The sequence below is a fragment of the Macrobrachium nipponense genome, chromosome 16 (assembly GCF_015104395.2).
Source record: "Macrobrachium nipponense isolate FS-2020 chromosome 16, ASM1510439v2, whole genome shotgun sequence".
NCBI lineage: Eukaryota > Metazoa > Arthropoda > Malacostraca > Decapoda > Palaemonidae > Macrobrachium > Macrobrachium nipponense.
Window position 1 is genome coordinate 178,781 of NC_087209.1, and position 18,765 is coordinate 197,545.

General features: G+C 47.0%; 2 protein-coding genes across 2 annotated transcripts in view; one reads left to right on the forward strand and one right to left on the reverse strand.

Annotated features, from left to right (window-relative positions):
- Positions 1 to 13,188, forward strand: part of LOC135195487 (target of Myb1 membrane trafficking protein-like) — a 37,564-nt gene extending 24,376 nt beyond the window's left edge. The window contains exon 5 of the mRNA XM_064221699.1: positions 13,102 to 13,188. Coding sequence (XP_064077769.1) covers positions 13,102 to 13,117 — 16 coding nt within the window. The 3' untranslated portion in view covers positions 13,118 to 13,188. The remainder of the gene's footprint in view (positions 1 to 13,101) is intronic.
- The window catches only part of LOC135195491 (TOM1-like protein 2), a 94,032-nt gene that overhangs the window by 73,728 nt on the left and 1,539 nt on the right, over positions 1 to 18,765 (reverse strand).

Here is an 18,765-nt window from a genome sequence, read left to right on the forward strand (position 1 = left end):
TTCGTTGCCCAGGCAGGGTACTTACTTTTCATCTACAGAAGAAGAGAGGGTTTAAACGTTTGCCTACAGAGTCTTCGGGTGCGATGAGGGCTCAAAATGCTTCCCAGAAGGTATTCAGAAGGATACAATAAGAGCTAGAAATCAGGGTTCCGCCCAATTTCAGCTCAGAGTCTCCTTCGACTTCCAGACTCCTTCCCTTCCTTCGGCAAGGGTAGGAAGATTCTGCAACGAGGAACCTCATCAACATGTAAGAAGAGATCTCGTTAGCAAAAGAAGTGTTCACGAAGGATCCTCCTCGGAGGAAGATCTTCTCTCTCGTATTGTTAGATATTCTGTCGTCTACTGGGTGTAGCTGACTAAAATCACCTCCCCTTGCCAGGGGCCAAAAGCTCAAAGGGGAAGAATTTCTTCCACCCTTCTCCAGTCTCCTGATAAACTATGTGGTTGTTCAGGACTCTCGGACAATGTAGCGCCAGCCAAGCGCCAAATGCCAATACAGGCGAAAAACGCCAGAGGCGGACAGTTCCAAGGAACTTCTTGTCGTTGGTCAGATACTGAGAAGAGCGGGCCTCCAACCTGGCGCAAATGCGCCAGAGGCGAACAAATCGGATAGATATAAGAGTGTGCCGATGTGGACATCGCCAGACAGCCTAGAGACTCTTCCAAGCTCGAAGCTCCAGCAAGTGTGGAGGAGCCAAGCAGTTGCGAGGCACCAGCCAGGCCCTAGGAGCCAGCCAGCTCTAGGAGCCAGCCAGGGCTCTAGGAGCCAGCCAGGCTCTAGGAGCCAGCCAGGCGCTAGGAGCCAGCCAGGCTCTAGGAGCCAGCCAGGCTCTAGAAGCCAGCCAGGCGCCATCCAGGTGCCAGGCTCCTTCAAGGCTAGGCTCCAGTCAGGATTGAGGATCCATCCAGGTGCAAGGCTCCTTCCAGTAAAGAGAAACCTAAAGCTCTGTCATGTAGGAGGGCTAGTCCCCATTGATATGATACAGGTAAGGCTCTGCCATGTAAGTTGGGTCAGCCCCCATTGGCACGATCTGAGAAGGCTCTGTCGTGTAAGCGGGCTAGCCCCCATTGACATGCTCCAGAAGGGTTTTGTCAGTCATAGGTCCCTACCCGTCGGCTGAAACTCTTGAGGCATGCAGACTCATAGACAGTAATCATGAAGTCTTCTGCCAGGCTCCAGGTGCCTTCCAGGCGCAAGGCACCAGCCAGACGCAAGGCTCCAGCCAAGCGCGAGGCGCTAGCCAGGAAGGAGGAGCCAATCAGGCACCAGCCAGGCGCGAGGCGCCAGCCAGGCGCAAGGCGCCATCCAGGCGTGAGGCGCCATTCAGGCACAAGGCTCCAGCCAGGCGCGAGGCGCTAGACAGGCGCTAGGCGCCTGCCAGGCATGAAGCGCTAGCCAGGCTCCAGGCTTCACCCAGAAGAGATCTATATCAAAGAACGCCCTGGCCTTCTTTGAGACATTGTGATCTCCTAAGCACTTGATAAGTGCATTGATGATTCCTTCAAACAGCTGAGAATTAAAAGCGCATGAAGTGCGAGCTTTTCCGAATTCTTGTTCTTTCCCTAACAATATGTCATAAGGACATATTAGCTGTCAAATACGGGATGAGCAACTCTGTGTTTGACTTCCCATATCCGAAGGATGTAAGATAACCTTCGAGGGATCCTTCTCTCTTGGTTGATACGTGTCCGCGGATACATTGCTGGGATAGGGAGCAGATACTGATCCTTACTAGTGAGTTAAATTTTTTATTTAACGTCGTGTTTTTTCTTTGGGTTGTTTGAAAGGAGTTTGTAGATAACTCTTTTCAACTTAAGCACTAACCCTCGTGTTAGGATTAGGTGATCGGGATCGGTGTTGTGCTCCTTAATTATGCCACTAGGCATTGGCATATTGTCATGTAAGAGGCTCTGTCGAGTAAATGGATAAGACCCCATCGACAGACCCACAAGAACTCTTAGCCATAGGTCACATCCTCGCTGAGGCTCTTGAGGCGAAGCAGATTCCTAGGCATTAGCCATGGAGTCTTCCGCCTGATCAAGTAGGAACCAAGGTTTTATTTATTTATTACCTACAACGTATGTTGTTTACCTGTCTATTCTGTAAATAGTTGTCTCTTTCCCACCACCAAGGGTGTCAATCAGCTAAGTATATATCTGCTGGGTAAGTTCCATGTACAAAAATGATATTGTTAAGATACAATAAAGTTTTGTACATACCTGGCAGATATATACGATTGATGGCCCACCCAGCCTCCCCTCAGGAGACAGGTGGAAGAGAAAATCTGGTTCTAGAACGGTAATCGTTCCTATTCCTGCCACCCAGCGGCAGGGGCGGTAGATCACCTGACCTACCTGCAGCGTGTGCCGCGAAATTCGAATTTCTGTCGGTGATGACGGAGTCTATAGCTAAGTATATATCTGCCAGGTAAGTATGTACAAAACTTTATTGTATCTTAACAATATCATTTTTAACGTTATACTCGTTGCATGAACGTGTGACAGCCATGAACAAGCGAATGAGAAATGAATTGGATAACATCCGTTTGGCTTGTATTTCAATCATCGTACTACAGTACACTATTACTGTAGTTGTTATAAATGGCATTATGTAGAATAGAACTCAGATATCTTAATGTAATAACTTTATTTGCTATAGATCAAAGATCAACATAGATCAAAGATCAATCGGGAAATATACTGTTAAATTTAAATTTATTTATAACTGAAGCTGAGAAAACTGTTCAAGCTGCTAATGACTATTATCGTACATCAGCAACAAGGATGAATCCAGTAAACGTATGCCATCAAACACAACCGTAGATAAAATTGAGGTAAAATCATTTTAATCAAAACTACTGTGCTTGAAAGAACACATTTTACTGTTGGTTTCACGCCGATATAAGATAAATAATGTAAAGTTCGTATTACGATGATATAAAGGAGAATTGCGAACGGAATCACATAATTTTTTTACGCAATAAACATGCCGCTAACGTAATCTGTTAACGAAAAAAAAAGTAGTTCACATTCACAATGAGACATATTCAATTCATATTTCCACCTAAAAACATGTTGTATAAGGAAAAATAACCTTGTCTCAAATAAGGCAAGTATCTAGATATTCGTTTATGCTAACTGTAAGGAAGAGAATTCGCTCAGAATTGCGTTAAATATGGCGAAACAAACTCGTATTCGCCATCAGCTGATTTCAAACCACAACATTGGCCGCTCCACGGAATACTGTCTTAGATTTGCCGTAGTATTTTATAATACAGTAATATGAGAATACATACAATATTATTGGATACAGGTGAAGTAATGTATGACTTTCAAATGATTTATGGAAAAGATGCATAATTAATTAAAACAATAATACCTATGCATTTTTTCGGAACAGTGGCGGACAAGAACGAGCATGAAAAAACATCCCCTGACAACATGGAGCGTAGTTACAGAGGCTGCCTTAATTTGTATCATATTTATGTTAAAAGATAAAAGTACCCTATACGTAATATATTTTCATACAAATTTTAAACATAAAAGCATAAACATTTAAAAAATCGACACATCGATCACTAAATTTGCGCTGTTGTTAACTATATTTTCGGAAGAGCGGCAGACGGCGGCTTACAAGAACGAACATGAAAAAACATCGTATTTGATAACGTGAAGGGCAGTTTCAAAAGCTGCCTTTTTATCATATTTCTGCACAGAAATAGAAAAAATACCCTTTATGTCATACATTTTCATACACATTTTAAACATAAAAGCATGAACATTTATAAAATCGACACATCGATGGCTAATTTCCACCTTTTTTTAACTATATTTTGGAAGAGCTCTTTATCTATACCAACACCTTTGATACTATTTCCAAGGTATAAATATTGCTGTTCATCCCAGAGAAAAAGAGAAACAATATAATGCCAAGATAAATGGCTTGCTCACCTTTAATAAAGGTGTCGGTATAGATAAAGAGCGAGTGGAAACCACTACCAGAGGTCCCTTGCCATTTAGCTTCTTCCTTCAACAAAACCCCAACTACGGAGGAGCCAAACTACAGCCCTTGCTACCCTCTACTACTACCGTGAGCGCCTCCGACGCCTGTGACATCATTCCTGAAGATAGCATCCAAGCTTGGGGTAAGCAGGGTGAGGAATACTAACTACAGGGTGGGATTTCACGGGGTGACACAGGTCATTGCCCAGAAATAGATTTTTCCTTCGTCAAATTCCTTTTCTGGGCTTAGCCTGTGTTGCCCTGTGAAAGAGTGCCAGAGAATTGGATTCACCAAGCTTGGGGGACTGCACAGATAAGAAGGTATAAAGCAAACACCAGTAAGGATAATGGTATAATGATCAACTTAAAGATACAAGGTCTTACAAAGTATAACTTAACTGTAGGTATCTTAAAATTACTAGATTAATAATCTTAAAGGTAAATAGCCTATGACTTAGAGTAATTAAAACATAAATAATTAGGCTATAGTAAAAAATACAAGTTGACACATATATAATAACACAAATGGACAGAGTCCCAAGCAAAAAGCAATGAATGAAGCAACGACATCCAAGGCAAATATATACAGTAGAGGCGACCTAACTAAGTAAGGGTGCAATGAGGCAGGCAGAAGGGAAGGTTACAAGAAAAAGTGACAGAAATTCATGCAATGTCAGGAGAAACTGTGTTTCCAGCTGCCACTGCTGAGAATTTGAGGGCTTCCAAAGATTTTAAGTAGTGGCATTTAAAAACTGTCGGAGATTTCCAGCCTGTATATTTCTTAAGATCGTCAAAATTCATATGTTGGAAGTAATTAATAGAGGTGGCCACTGCCTTAACATCATGGGCACGAGGAAAGGAATCGTCTCTAAGAGCCGCCTGGAAGGTAGTTTCCACTACCTTAAGGATAAGTGGGAGCGGAGTGCCTTCCACCGGTGTGAAGATGGTGAAAAGGGCTTCTGAAGCCGTAATGCGGGAGTTTCTCAAACTCCCACTCTTCCAGGCTCCTCAGCCCAGTTTGTTGAGCCTGTTCCCGATGGAGGATCACCGTCTCCTTGGGCACTTTGTCTTCCCTCATCATGGCTGCGTCTGTTAGACAGACGTAGCCCATGAATGGGGGTTGAAGGTCGTGAGGATAGAACTCGAAGTCTTCCAGCCTGCGAGTTCCAATGCCTTCAATTGACAGCATCCTGTTGACATAGGGAGCATGTGCTGCGATCCTCCAGGGGTTGTGGCAGCTTTGAAATCCTGCAGTAGGCAGGAGTCCGGCATGAGAGAGGGTCCGACGACGGCTATCAAAGGAATGACGTCACAGGCGTCAGAGGTGCTCCGGTAGTAGTAGAGGGTAGCGAGGGCTGTAGTTCGGCTCCTCCGTAGTTGGGGTTTTGTTGAAGGAAGAAGCTAAATGGCAAGGGACCTCTGGTAGTGGTTTCCACTCGCTCTTTATCTATACAGACACCTTTATTAAAGGTGAGCGAGCCATTTATCTTGCATTATATTGTTTCTCTTTTTCTCTGAGATGAATAGCAATATTTATACCTTGGAAATAGTATCAAAGGAACCATTTCACGGGGTGACACAGGCTAAGCCCAGAAATACCCTATTCGTAGTACATTTTCATACATTTTAAACATAAAAGCATGAACATTTATAAATCGACACATCCATAGCTAAATTTGCACTTATGTAACTCTATATTTTTGTACATGCAACTTTTCCCCGGCAGATATATACTTAGCTTATGTCTCTGACGTCCGACAGAAATTCGAATTTCGCGGCACACGCTGCAGGTAGGTCAGGTGATCTACCCCCCTGCCGCTGGGTGGCAGGAATAGGAACCGTTCCCGTTCTAGAACCAGATTTTCTCTGTCGCGGTAGTGTCAACATATGTTGTTGCTACCTCCTGACTTGATTTTCGTTTTTCATCGCCATCGATCTTCTGGGCTGTCTTTTGCAGGGAAGTACTGGGTCTTTGGTTCGGCATACGCTTTTATTAACTTTTTAATGAATTTGGCTTCGAAAATTTCGAAGAATATATGACGTGTAACTACCGAAATTTTCGGTAGACTCACATAGTTTGCAAGAAGGGAAATATTAATATTTATTCATTAATATGTAATAAGTGTTAGAATTGATTGAGGAAAGCCATAAGGGGAGTTTTAACAGTACTAGTAGTGTTGCATCCTCATCACCTTCTTACTTCGCAGAAACTTCAAATTCATAATTGCAATTTGCAAAGACAAGGATTGTGGCTTCAAAATGCGAGCTATTGAAAGGTAAGAAGTGTTACTAGTGTTCCCCATTGCAGTGGAGGGTGCGTCTGATCGGCTCTGTCTCGCTCCCAGGCCTAGACCTCTTTCAAGCTCCCAAGCCCAGGGGAGAAGGAATGTCGAAAGCTGTAAGGGGGTTTCAGAAAGAATCCCCACCGTCATGCGTCCGCCTCGCAGTTCTGTAGAGCGTCCCCAGACTGCAAGGATAGCCATGGAAAAGGCATCCTTAAAAAAGTGCGTCTCTTCATCTTACATCCGAAAAGACGAAGAATGTATATGTTTTGATGATCTAGCGCGTTCTCTGAAAACTAAGAGAACACTGAGCAAGAGCCAGCCAGGAACTTAGGAAGCCGCGTTCCAGCAAGCTAGCGTGAGCCACGTTCCAACAGCCAGCAGCGAGCCGCTTCCATAAAAACAGACTAGCGCTAGCCGCGTTCCTACAACCAAACGCGAGCCGCGTTCTAGCAACTGAGCGCGAGCCGCGTTCTAGAAAATTTTTCTTGGCGCAAGGCGCCTTCAAAGAGACGAAGCGCCAGCCTGGCGCAAATTGCAACAGAAAAACAGACGGCTAGAGCAAGGAGCCTTATAGTACAGTGGCAATCAGAACGATCCTTCCATTGAACGTTTCCGGGCAAGAGGCTCTTTCTAAAAGGGGTCTAGTAGGCGCTCGGAACTATCAGGGCGCACGGGACCTTCCACACTTAGCTAACGTTCCAGGAGCGAGTCTCCTTTCTAGCGTGCGGAACATTCCAGGCGGCGCGGAACTATCCAGGCGCAAGGACCAGGCACCAGAATATTCCAAATCTTCTTAAGAGAGAGAGGTCAGTCGCGAGGCTCCTCTTTGAGTAATGCGGTACAAACACTCCTTCATTCATGCTCTTCCCTCGTTATGAAGAGGCAAGCGCTTTGGGAGTTTTTCTTATAAGAATCTCATCGACGTTTGGGTATGATGGCGGATAGGAAATATCTACTTCCTTCCGTAAACCCTACAGACGAACAGGAATTCTGTCTCTTCCGCGATTTATGAGGAAATCACGAAGATTTAAAGAGTTCCTGGATTAACTTCCTTCCTTAAGGAGATATATATACTCTTTCTATCATTCTATTAACGAAAGAACGAAGACAGTAAAAATTTTTCCTTTATCTGCCTCAGCAGGGAAAGAAGGTAGTAGAGTATCTGCTGTATGAGAATACGATACGCAAATCACACATACCGTAGTTACTTTCTTTGTAGAGCAACTCAATTATCATATCCTTCCAGGAATTTCCTATGGAAGGACTACGCTTAAAGGGATTGTTAAGACAACACCTAACTTAGCTTCTAGATTTATCGAAGTCTTGTTTCGCTTAAATATGCATTAATAAGAACTTCCTGAAGTTCGATAATAATTTTATAAGATTCCTTTATTTAATGGAGTAGCTGGCAACTCTGGAAAGATTGAGGCCAGACGGCTAAACGGAGACTGCTATCGCGCCTTAGAAGACCAACGCAGTAAAATGTAGGTGTCGGTCATGAGTAGTTGGTTACATGTCCTCTCTCCTGCGGGATGGAATAACTAAACCGTGTCTCTCCCCTACAATCGCGGTTTTAGCCTCGGATTGAGGGGATAGTTAAGCAAACATAAATAAGATATTGTCTGCCTTTTGCTAAGAAGCTTTCAATAAGAAAGATATTACAACCTTTCAATGCTGTTTACCGTAGGTAACATTATTAAAGGATTCTAACGCAGCGGAACTCTATATTATATGATGCTCTCATGCTTACGAAAGCATGGCTTATTAGAGTACATGCTTAGTGAGAAGATGAATGTAGTAGAAGAGAATTCACTTAAGACTATGGTATGGTCAAGTCTTATGCGCATACCGAGGTTAACTACATAATTCCTAGTATCCTTACAAAGGTTTCCTAGATTAATGCTGTTTACCACAATGTGACAGTATTATAAAGGAGTCTAATACGGCAGAGCACGAAATAATATAATTCTCTCATCCTTTCGAGAAACGCACAACCTTTTTAGAATCGGATATTGCTCAAGAGAAGATGGGTGAGTCGGATGGGAAACATTCTCTTAGTGGCAGAAGTTGTTTCCCACTGAATGGACTATACTACGTATATAAAGTTTTTTCCTACTAAGAACGGAATTAACACGTGAAGGATGTCGGGTACCATAAGGGCACAGATGTTCTGGCACATAACCTTAAAAGAACTAGAAGGAAGCGCCAGCCTGGCGCAAAGCGTCAGAAGCGCCAGCCTGGCGCAAACAATGCGCCAGAATCGCCCAGCCTGGCGCATGCCCAGATTTTTTACCATCCAATATTTTCCTCGTTTTAGCGAGTTATTAACCCTAAGAGTCCAGTAGTGGTTGGTTTGGTGTTTGCTTCTCACCTCGGTGGTCGTGGGTTCGATTCTCGGCCATTCCATTGAGGAGTGAGAGATGTGGATTTCTGGTGATAGAAGTTCACTCTCGACGTGGTTCGAAAGTCACGTAAAAACACCATACAAACAAACAAACAAACCAGTAGCCTCTCGGAGGCTCGGTAACGGCAAGATTCGTTCTGATTTCGTTTACCCATTTAATCGGAAAGGGGTCGCTTACAAGGAATGATGAAATGATTTTTTTTTTAATCACTTAGGCCAATTCCACGACTCTCTCATATCGCAAAGAGCATCGAGAATCTCTTTTTTTCGCCCCTGTTCGCGTTAACAAAGAGAACCTATTTGGGAACAGACACGGAACGTAACGATCCTTAAAGGTTCGATGCAAGATTTTGCATGTCCGTGAGAACCTTCTCGATCGAAGATAATAACGTTAACGTATGTCTAACATTTATTGAAAAGAGTTTTGAGAACCTGCGGAAAGTCTTCATAGATCTCTTCGCAAAGGTAGAAGACGAACAGGCTTCCTATAGACTGCTTCCTTTCCTCGAACCAAGAGAGGTAGCAATATACAACATCTTTAATTTAAAGAAGGGGAATAAACTTTATGTCTTTTTTCCCCTAGTTATAAATTCTTAACAGATATTAAGTAAATGGGCGTCAAAGGAAGAGAGATGATGCCTCATTTTGGCCTTAGAGAGGTTGGATTCACAGAAGTCACGTTCTTCTCACAGCATGTTTTTCGTAAGGCTTTTCCAAGAGTATCTGGATATTCTATCAGAATCTATTATAAATAGACCTGAAAAACCTCTCCACTCTGAGTCTTTCCACGTTGCAGACTGACCAGAAGTGGACATGAATGAGAGGATTTTTCAAGGTAAATGACAATAGTCATGGCTAAGACATAGAATTGCTGCAGATCGTGCTAGATGGAATGAGGAAACTGTCCTCTTCCGATACCTCTGTGAACCATAGCGAGGTTTTTTGTTTCTTTCATTTCAGAGGGAAGAATCCCCTATGTATATATCTGCTGATCAAAGAACGCAGTAAAAGGCTATACTCTGTCTCTACAAGGGGAATTAGAGATAACAGAGGATTAAGATCTTCGGGATCTATACGATACCGCAATACGACAAGAGTAGGATATCATGTACTTCGAATGGAATTTTTTTTTTTTTTTTGTTTTTTTTTTTTTTTTTTTTGTGGCCACAGATTCCGTGTTCCGACAAAATGGAACTGCTCCTCATCAAACTTCTTTTGAGGAAGTTTATGAAGGAATTCTTTGTTTCTCTTAGCCCTAAACGACCAAGAAGACAAGTGATTTTTTGTGCATTGGAATCTCGCATCAGATTCAATGGAGACTCGGCAATGGGTTCTTGCCAGCATAGTAGTCTGGCAAAAGAACTAAATCCCCTCTATTCCTGACGCAACGCTTTCAGATAGAAGTTTAGTTGCCCAGGCATGGTACTTACATTTTCATCTACAGAAGAAGAGGGAAGGGTTTAAACGTTTGCCTACAGAGTCTTCGGGGTGCGATGAGGGCTCAAAATGCTTCCAGAAGGTATTCAGAAGAATACAATAAGGCTAGAAATCAGGGTTCCGCCCAATTTCAGCTCAGAGTCTCCTTCGACTTCCAGACTCCTTCCCTTCCTTCGGGCAAGGATAGGAAGATTCTGCAACGAGGAACCTCATCAACATGTAAGAAGAGATCTCGTTAGCAAAAGAAGTGTTCACGAAGGATCCTCCTCGGAGGAAGACTCTTCTCTCTCGTATTGTTAGATATCCTGTCGTCTACTGGGTGTAGCTGACTAAAATCACCTCCCCTTGCCAGGGGCCAAAAGCTCAAAGGGAAGAATTTCTTCCACCCTTCTCCAGTCTCCTGATAAACTATGTGGTTGTTCAGGACCTCTCGGACAATGAAGCGCCAGCCAAGCGCCAAATGCCAATACAGGCGAAAAACGCCAGAGGCGGACAGTTTCCAAGGAACTCTGTCATGGCCGGATACTGAGAAGAGCGGGCCTCCAACCTGGCGCAAATGCGCCAGAGGCGAACAAACAAATCGAACAGATATAAGAGTGTCCGATGTGGACATCGCCAGACAGCCTAGAGACTCTTCCAAGCTCGAAGCTCCAGCAAGTGCGGAGGAGCCAAGCCATGGCGCGAGGCCCGCCAGCCAGGCCTTCTAGGAGCCAGCAGCTCTAGGAGCCATCCAGGCTCAGGAGCCAGCCAGGTCTCCTATGAGCCATCCAGGCTCTAGAAACCAGCCAAGGGCGCCTCCAGTGCCAGGCTCCTTCAAGGTCTAGGCTCCAGTCAGGATTGAGATCCATCCATGGCGCAAGGCTCCTTCCAGTAAAGAGAAACCTAAAGCTCTGTCATGTAAGAGGGCTAGTCCCCATTGATATGATACAGGTAGGCTCTGCCATGTAAGTGGGTCAGCCCCCCATTGGCACGATCCGAGAAGGCTCTGTCGTGTAAGCGGTGCTAGCCCCCATTGACATGATCCAGAAGGGTTTGTCAGTCATAGGTCCCTACCTCGCTGAAAACTCTTGAGGCATGCAGACTCATAGACAGTAATCATGAAGTCTTCTGCCAAGCTCCAGCGCAAGGCGCCAGCCAGACGCAAGGCTCCATCCAGCCAGGCGCGAGGCGCTAGCCAGGAGGGAGGAGCCAATCAGCGCCAGCCAGGCGCGAGGTGCCAGCCAGCGCAAGGCTCCAGCCAGGCTCTAGGCGCCATTCAGGCGCAAGGCTCCAGCCAGCACGAGGCGCTAGCCAGGCTCCAGGCTTCACCCAGAAGAGATCTATATCAAAGAATGCCCTGGCCTTCTTTGAGACAATGTGATCTCCTAAGCACTTGACAAGTGCATTGATGATTCCTTCAAACAGCTGAGAATTAAAAGCGCATGAAGTGCGAGCTTTTCTGTATTCTTGTTCTTCCTTAACAATATGTCATAAGGACATATTACTGTCACATACGGGAGATGCAACTCTGTGTTGACTTCCCATATCCGAAGGATGTCAAGATAACCTACGAGAGCTCCTTCTCTCTTGGTTGATACGTGTCTGCGGATACATTGCTGGGATAGGGAGCCGATACTGATCCTTAACTAGTGAGTTAAATTTTTAGTTAACGTCGTGTTTTTTCTTTGGGTTGTTTGAAAGGAGTTTGGGGATAACTCTTTTTCAACTTAAGCACTAACCCTCGTGTTAGGATCAGGTGATCGGGATCGGTGTTGTGCTCCTTAATTATAAATGCCACTAGGCATAGGCATATTGTCATGTAAAGAGGCTCTGTCGAGTAAATGGATAAGACCCCATCGACAGACCCACAAGAACTCTTAGCCATAGGTCACTCCTCGCTGAGGCTCTTGAGGCGAAGCAGATTCCTAGCATTAGCCATGGAATCTTCCACCTGAACAAGTATGGAACCAAGGTTTTATTTATTTATTACCTACACGTATGTTGTTTACCTGTCTATTCTGTAAATAGTTTGGTCTCTTACCCACCACCGAAGGGTGTCAATCAGCTAAGTATATATCTGCCGGGGAAGTTGCATGTACAAAAATGATATTGTTAGAATACAATAAAGTTTTTGTACATACTTACCCGGCAGATATATACGATGAAATGGCCCACCCAGCCTCCCCTCAGGAGACAGGTGGAAGAGAAAATCTGGTTCTAGAACGGGAACGGTTCCTATTCCTGCCACCCAGCGGCAGGGGGGTAGATCACCTGACCTACCTGCAGCGTGTGCCGCGAAATTCGAATTTCTGTCGGACGTCAGAGACATAAGCTAAGTATATATCTGCCGGGTAAGTATGTACAAAACTTTATTGTATTCTAACAATATCATTTTTGGCATAGAACAGCATCAGAGGCATATATTTTACCCTAATACCCATGTAATAACTCTCCATAAAATTTGTTAATGTAATTTGCATAACCTTTATGGCCTGAACGGCATTTCTACAAATGTATGAACTCGTTAGACAACGGCGCTAGCGGCGCTGTTAACTGAAAATTGTGCCGTAAAAATACCTTATTTTTTTAATTAATATTTTTGACGACAGCCGTAAAACCGATTCGCCGCTGAGCGATTGCGCCGTTAACCACGGGCTGCCTGCACGGTAGTATGGCTGCAATTGCTTCTATGTTGAATGATGATGCTGGGTGTTTTTGTGATGTACAGTAGATCCCCAGTATTTGCAGGGATATGTACCACAACCCTTTGCAAATAGCTAAAATCCACTAATACTTAAAATCCCTCTAAAATCGCTTATAATATTTGTCTTTTAAAAATACGGCGAATAGGCAAATTTTCTGCAAATAATGTGTATGCATATTATATGTTCTGCAGAAAAATCCTCAAATCCGGAACAGTGGACAGGTGGTGGTGGTCGACTGTATTTAAATGTATTTATGAAATGTTTGAAATTTTCTTAATTACTTTCTCAGGTATATGCAGATTTAAAACACAAAGGAGTTGAATTCCCAATGACCAACCTGGACACTATGGCTCCTATTATTACACCACAACGGGTAAGCTTAACGGTTGCGTGCCATGCCTGAGTTGAATTGCTTAGCAGGGATGGTGTGTGCTACTCTGTAGAGAATTATGCTTTGCAGTATATTTAAACATATCTGCTTGCAGTTTTTGTTTGCTTTATGAGTTCGTGCTAATTTCGTAGTACGTATTTATGCATAAAACGCATACCCTTCTATACATTGAGAGATTCTCTGTGAGGTGATAATGTGGCAATGAGAAATATGTAATAGCTATTTTGATAATTAAGATAGTGGCATTATTATGAGTAATACATAATCATTATTTATGATTTCTATAGTTCATTCATATGGTAGTTATCCATCAAAGGTCTAATATGATAATAGCCATAATCTGTTGTTTGTTCCGATACGCAATACAAACCGTCGGTCCTTTAACAATAGAAATGTAACTTGTGGCAGCTGGAACCGGTCGTAAGCTTCAAACAAGGGAGTTCGGTAGTTAACTGCTTGTCCGACAGTCAGCGCCACTGCGCGACTGGGAGGTGAAGATTCACTTTGCTTTCGGCCGCGGCTGGGTGACAGACTTGTTCTCCACTTCTCTCTGCCCGCCTTCCGTCGTATGCTTTGTTTCTTCAATCTTGGTTTGCTATTCTTGTGTGATTGTGTAAAATACTGTAAGTACTTGTGTGTATTTTATTACCATTACAGGCAGTCCCCGGGTTACGACGGTGTCGGCTTACGACGTTCCGAGGTTACGACGGTGTCGGCTTACAATGTTCCGAGGTTACGACGCTTGTCAATAGACGTTATTTCCAGGGTTACGATGCATGTTCTAGGGTTATGACGCATGTTCCAGGGTTACGACGCCTACAACGCTCATCTGGGAGATGAATTTTGACCCCAAAACCCAAAGGCAAAATAATCGATATTTGAAAGTTTTTTTTTTTTTTTTTATGAAAAATGCCATAAGAATGCAGTTTACATAGTTTTCAATGCACCCAAAGCATTAAAAGTAAGGTTTTCTTAGGATTTTTGACGATGTTCCGGCTTACGACGCGTCTCAAGAACGGAACCCCGTCGTAACCCGGGGACCGCCTGTATTATGGATTCTCGTGAGCTGAAGAGTTCCCCACGCCCCCACTTAGCCGCAGAATTTGCCCTGGTGTGGGGGGCTGTAAGTGTTGGGCCTTCCACTCCTTCTTGGAGGTTGATCCTCAAGAATTGTGTTGCTCGGTAGTCGGGGCACGAATGCTCTCGTGCCGAATCCTGTGGATATTTGTGTTTTGTGGTCGGAGGAGCAGTGGGCGCGCTTTGAGGGGAGGAGGAAGCTAACGTAAGCCTGCCTAGCTAGGGAGTTCATCAGAAAGTTCTCGCGCTACTCCCTTGGTCACGGACACGTCGTCTTCTTCAGGGGGGGTGTGGTTTTCTCGCTGCTCCTCTTCGCCCGATCCATCGAGCGTGGAGGAGGGGGCGAGGTACCCCGACATCCAATTGTACTCGGGGTCTTCCGTTCACTCGGGATGGGACTTTGTCCCTCCCCCCCCCTGGCGAGGGGGAACCCCTCCTACTAACCCAACTTTTTGCCTCCTCAGGTGCGACTGCTGCGGGTGACAACCTCGCCAGGCGTGGTGCTCGTTGGGTCTCCAGGGGACACCGAGTGTTCGGGGGGTGCTTGTTGGCATCACCTTGGCGAATGGCTCTGCTCCGGTCACACACAGTCCGGGTAACCACCACCACAGTGTCGACCCCAGGGTATGCTGCCCCGCCCCTCCTCACCTGGTTTATACGCAGCATATTGCTACGCTGACCCCTTCAGCTGCAGCGCAGGTGCCGTTTCCTAGCATTCCGAGGAGGGTCGTAACACTGCCGCCCGGGTTCGCCGCTCTCGCCCCAGCCCCCGACTTCCGGTGCCCCAAGAGCTCGCCCCTGGACCTGCCACCAGTACCCAGGATGTCGCTGGCTGCTGCCCCGCCTCCTGCTGTTCCTGCCGTGCCTGCTGTACTTGACCTTCCTGCCGTACTTGACATTCCTGCCGTACCTGGACCAGCCCCTGCCGATGTCGTTCCTGCCCGTGGTGTTGCTGCTCCAGTTGCAGGTCCTTCCGGACAGGTGCAGCCAGGCCGTGTTGCTTCGGCAATTGCTCCAGCTCCATCCTGGATGGAGGATCTGACGACTGTCCTGAGAAGCTGACGAAGAAGAAGAGGAAGAGGAAGAAGGTGTCGACGTCGTCGTCTTCATCGTCGTCTTCGTCGTCGTCTGCTGCCGCCTCTTCCCCTTCGGCTTCCAAGGCTTCACGGCCGAGGAAGAAGAAGGCTGTCTCCTCCCCCCCTAAGAAGTCTCCTTCGGGAACTTCCAAGAGCCTGTCTCACTCCGGGCCCATCTCTCCTTCCACAAGGAAAAAGAAGTCGGGGACCAGAGGGGCACCAGCTAACACCGGTACCTCCTCACCTGGTGCTAGGGGCTCTGCTGCTGCATCAGGTTCTGTCTCGGCCTCTCGTTCGCTAGAGGTACCGAGTGTGTGGTCGCCTCGGGTGACTGTGCAGCCAAAGTCCAGGCTTCCGAGTTCGCTCGCCGCCAGGACCGAGGCACGGAGCGGAAGACAGGTGAGAGTCGCTCAGGTGACTCCCGCCAGGCCAGCGATCGCTCTCGTAGCAATATGCAGGTTCCCAGGGTTGACGAGCGACGGTCCCCCCAGACCGCTTGGCGTGGTTAGAGACAAGGAAGAGGGGGTCCCCCTCAGTCGCCGGAACCGGCCGACAATGGACTCTACCGGTCCCCTGACTGCCGCTCCCACCGGGACCAGGCGGGTAAGGGGACCAGCAGCAGCTCCTCTGACGCTCGGGACCGGAACCGTTGTTCTCGGTCCAGCCGCTCTCCCCCGGAGAGCCACGCACCAGGCCTGCAGCTATATCGTCACCACGGGTTGGTGATCGCCTGCAGCCCCCCAAGCACACCGGTTCTGCCGGTGTGCGAGGGTGGAGCGTCAGGTCTTCCTCTCCATTCCCCTCAACTTCCTCGGGCTACACCGGGAAGAGCGAGGTGATCCGGAGTGACTGTGAGGAGCGCGCTCCTCACAGTCCCACCACAACACCCTACGAGCCTGGCATGATCTTAGGACCAACCAGGTCGTACGCACAAGTGGCAGGAGGAGACCGGGAGGGGTCTGTTGCAGTTCCTCCTTTGGAAGGAGGAGGGTCTCGGGAGGCACTCTTGTTGGAGGGACTTGACGGTCCTACTCCACAAGACGCGGTCACTCCTGAGATCTAGAGGTCGTTTGCAGAGGTTATTGCGCTGATTCGTCAGCACAATGACCCCAGGGAAGGATCGCCGCTCCCACCTTCTGAGCCTACCTCCAGGCTCGAGTCGTTCTGGGGTCCTAAGAAGGAACCCAAGATGACGGTGGGTCTGCTGCAATCGGCTCTGGCTGACTCGTTGCTGGGCCGGGTGGACTCTCTCGTCTCCAGACAGGAGGGTTCGCTACGGTCTGGCAGGTCTTCCAAGCTACTTCCCCCGCCTTTACTGCGACAGAGGAGATTCTACATGCCATCGGAGGACCCTTTGCTTCCCAAACAGGTTAACCCGGAGCTAGCTAGGCTAACTCCGGGGGTGTCTCTGCAGCAGCTCCTGTCGGAGAACTTATGGTTCTCGCAGCAAGAGGCACTCACCTTGGAATCAACTGCCATGGCAACATTCCAAGCAGTCTCCTGGTTAGACCAATGTGGCCCTTATCATGGTGTCTAAAGTCGCGGCCACTTTGGGAAATATCACTCCTGAAGGTGACCCGGCTTTCGGGAGACTGTGCCAGTCTGGAGGGAGAGCCATCTCCTACCTAGCCCATCAGACGGCAAACCTGTGGGCCAACTTGGTTCTTCGGCGTAGAGACGCAGTCCTCACCCGAATGACCAGGGCAGTTGGGCGTGAGGCGGCTCTGGGTCTTTGCAACGGACCGGTACAGAGTTCCTCCTCTCTCTTCCCTAGAGAGATGGTGGACGCTGTGGTGGAGCGAAGACGCACTGATGACAGTGACCGTCTAGTACACCAGGCAGTCTCGAAGGCGTCTGGGTAGCCTCGAGCTACTGCGGCCAAGCCCAAGAGCTTGGTTAGCGCTTCCTCTGCGGCCAAGATGATCGCATCGTCGAGGCCCAGGGGAAAGACTCTGCCTTCGACTTCTTCTAGGAGCAACCATAACCAGCCCTCTTCCCAGCCCTCCTTCTCACGAGGATGAGCTAGGAAGAAGAAGCCGAAGAGAGGTGGGAAACGCTAGGGACGGCAAGCCATTGGGCAACATGGCAGCGCTTTGGAGCGGAGACCTGGATAGTAGACGTCCTTCGGGAGGGGTATCTACTACCCTTCGAGTCACAACCAACCCTCACCTCCAACCCGGTCCACCTTCAGACCTACGTACCCGGAACATCTAAGGACGTAGCACTTCAGCAGGAAGTCCAAGCCATGCTGAGCAAAGGAGCTGTGGAGATCGTCAGGGATCGGTCACTGGGCTTCTACAGCCGTCTTTTCCTGGTAGAGAAGTCTTCGGGGGGCTGGCGCCCGGTGATAAATCTGGTGTCTGCTTGGGCCCACTCATCAGGGATACGTCTTTTGAGGTATCTTGACGACTGGTTAGTCCTGGTGAGCTCCCGCTCACAGTTGCTACGGGACAGGGATCGACTCCTCGAGTTCTGCCGCAATCTGAGGATTGTGGTGAACTTTGAGAAGTCAGATCTCAAGCCCAAGCAGAGGATGAAGTACCTGGGTATGCTGATCGATACGGTAGCAGGATGAGTCTTCCCCGCAGACTCGCGGATGAGCAGATTCAGGGAGGCAGCCTACCAGTTCCTATCTCGGCAGGAACAGCCAGCTCAGCAATGGCAAGTCATGATTGGCCACCTGTCATCACTCGAGAAGTTAGTCCCACGACGTCTCACCGCTGCCGCTCCATGGAGACTAAAAGGAGTTGGTCACAGGTAAGAGACCCACCGACTTCCCCAGTCCTCACGGAGGTAGGTGAGGCAGGACCTAGCCTGGTGGCTGGACGACAGGAACCTCATAAGAGGAGTGCCTCTCCACACTCCTCCCCCCCAGAAATGTTATTGTTTCACACATTCAACTTACCCGTCAGATATATACATAGCTATCGACTCCGTCATCCCGACAGAAATTCGAATTCGCGGCACACGCTACAGGTAGGTCAGGTGATCTACCGGCCTGCCGCTGGGTGGGCAGGACTAGGAACCATTCCCGGCCGTTTTCTAATCAGATTCTCTCTGTCGCTGGGAATGTAAACATATGTTTACTTTCCCTCCTGATTTGATTTTCGTGTTTCATCGCCATCGATCTTCTGGGCCGACTTTTACAGGGAAGTACTGGATCGCTGGTTCGGCATACGCTTTTAATAACTTTTTAATAACTTTTAATGATTAACTTCGAAATTTTCGAAGAATAGAGGATGTGTAACTACCGAAGTTTTCGGTAGACAGTTACATAGTTTGCAAGAAAGGGAAATATAAATATTTATTCATTGATAAAGTTGTAATAAATGTTAGAATTTGATTGAGGAAATAGGTAACTTCCTATTTGAGGAAGTAAGAAAAACATAGAACTAGATATGTTTTCTTT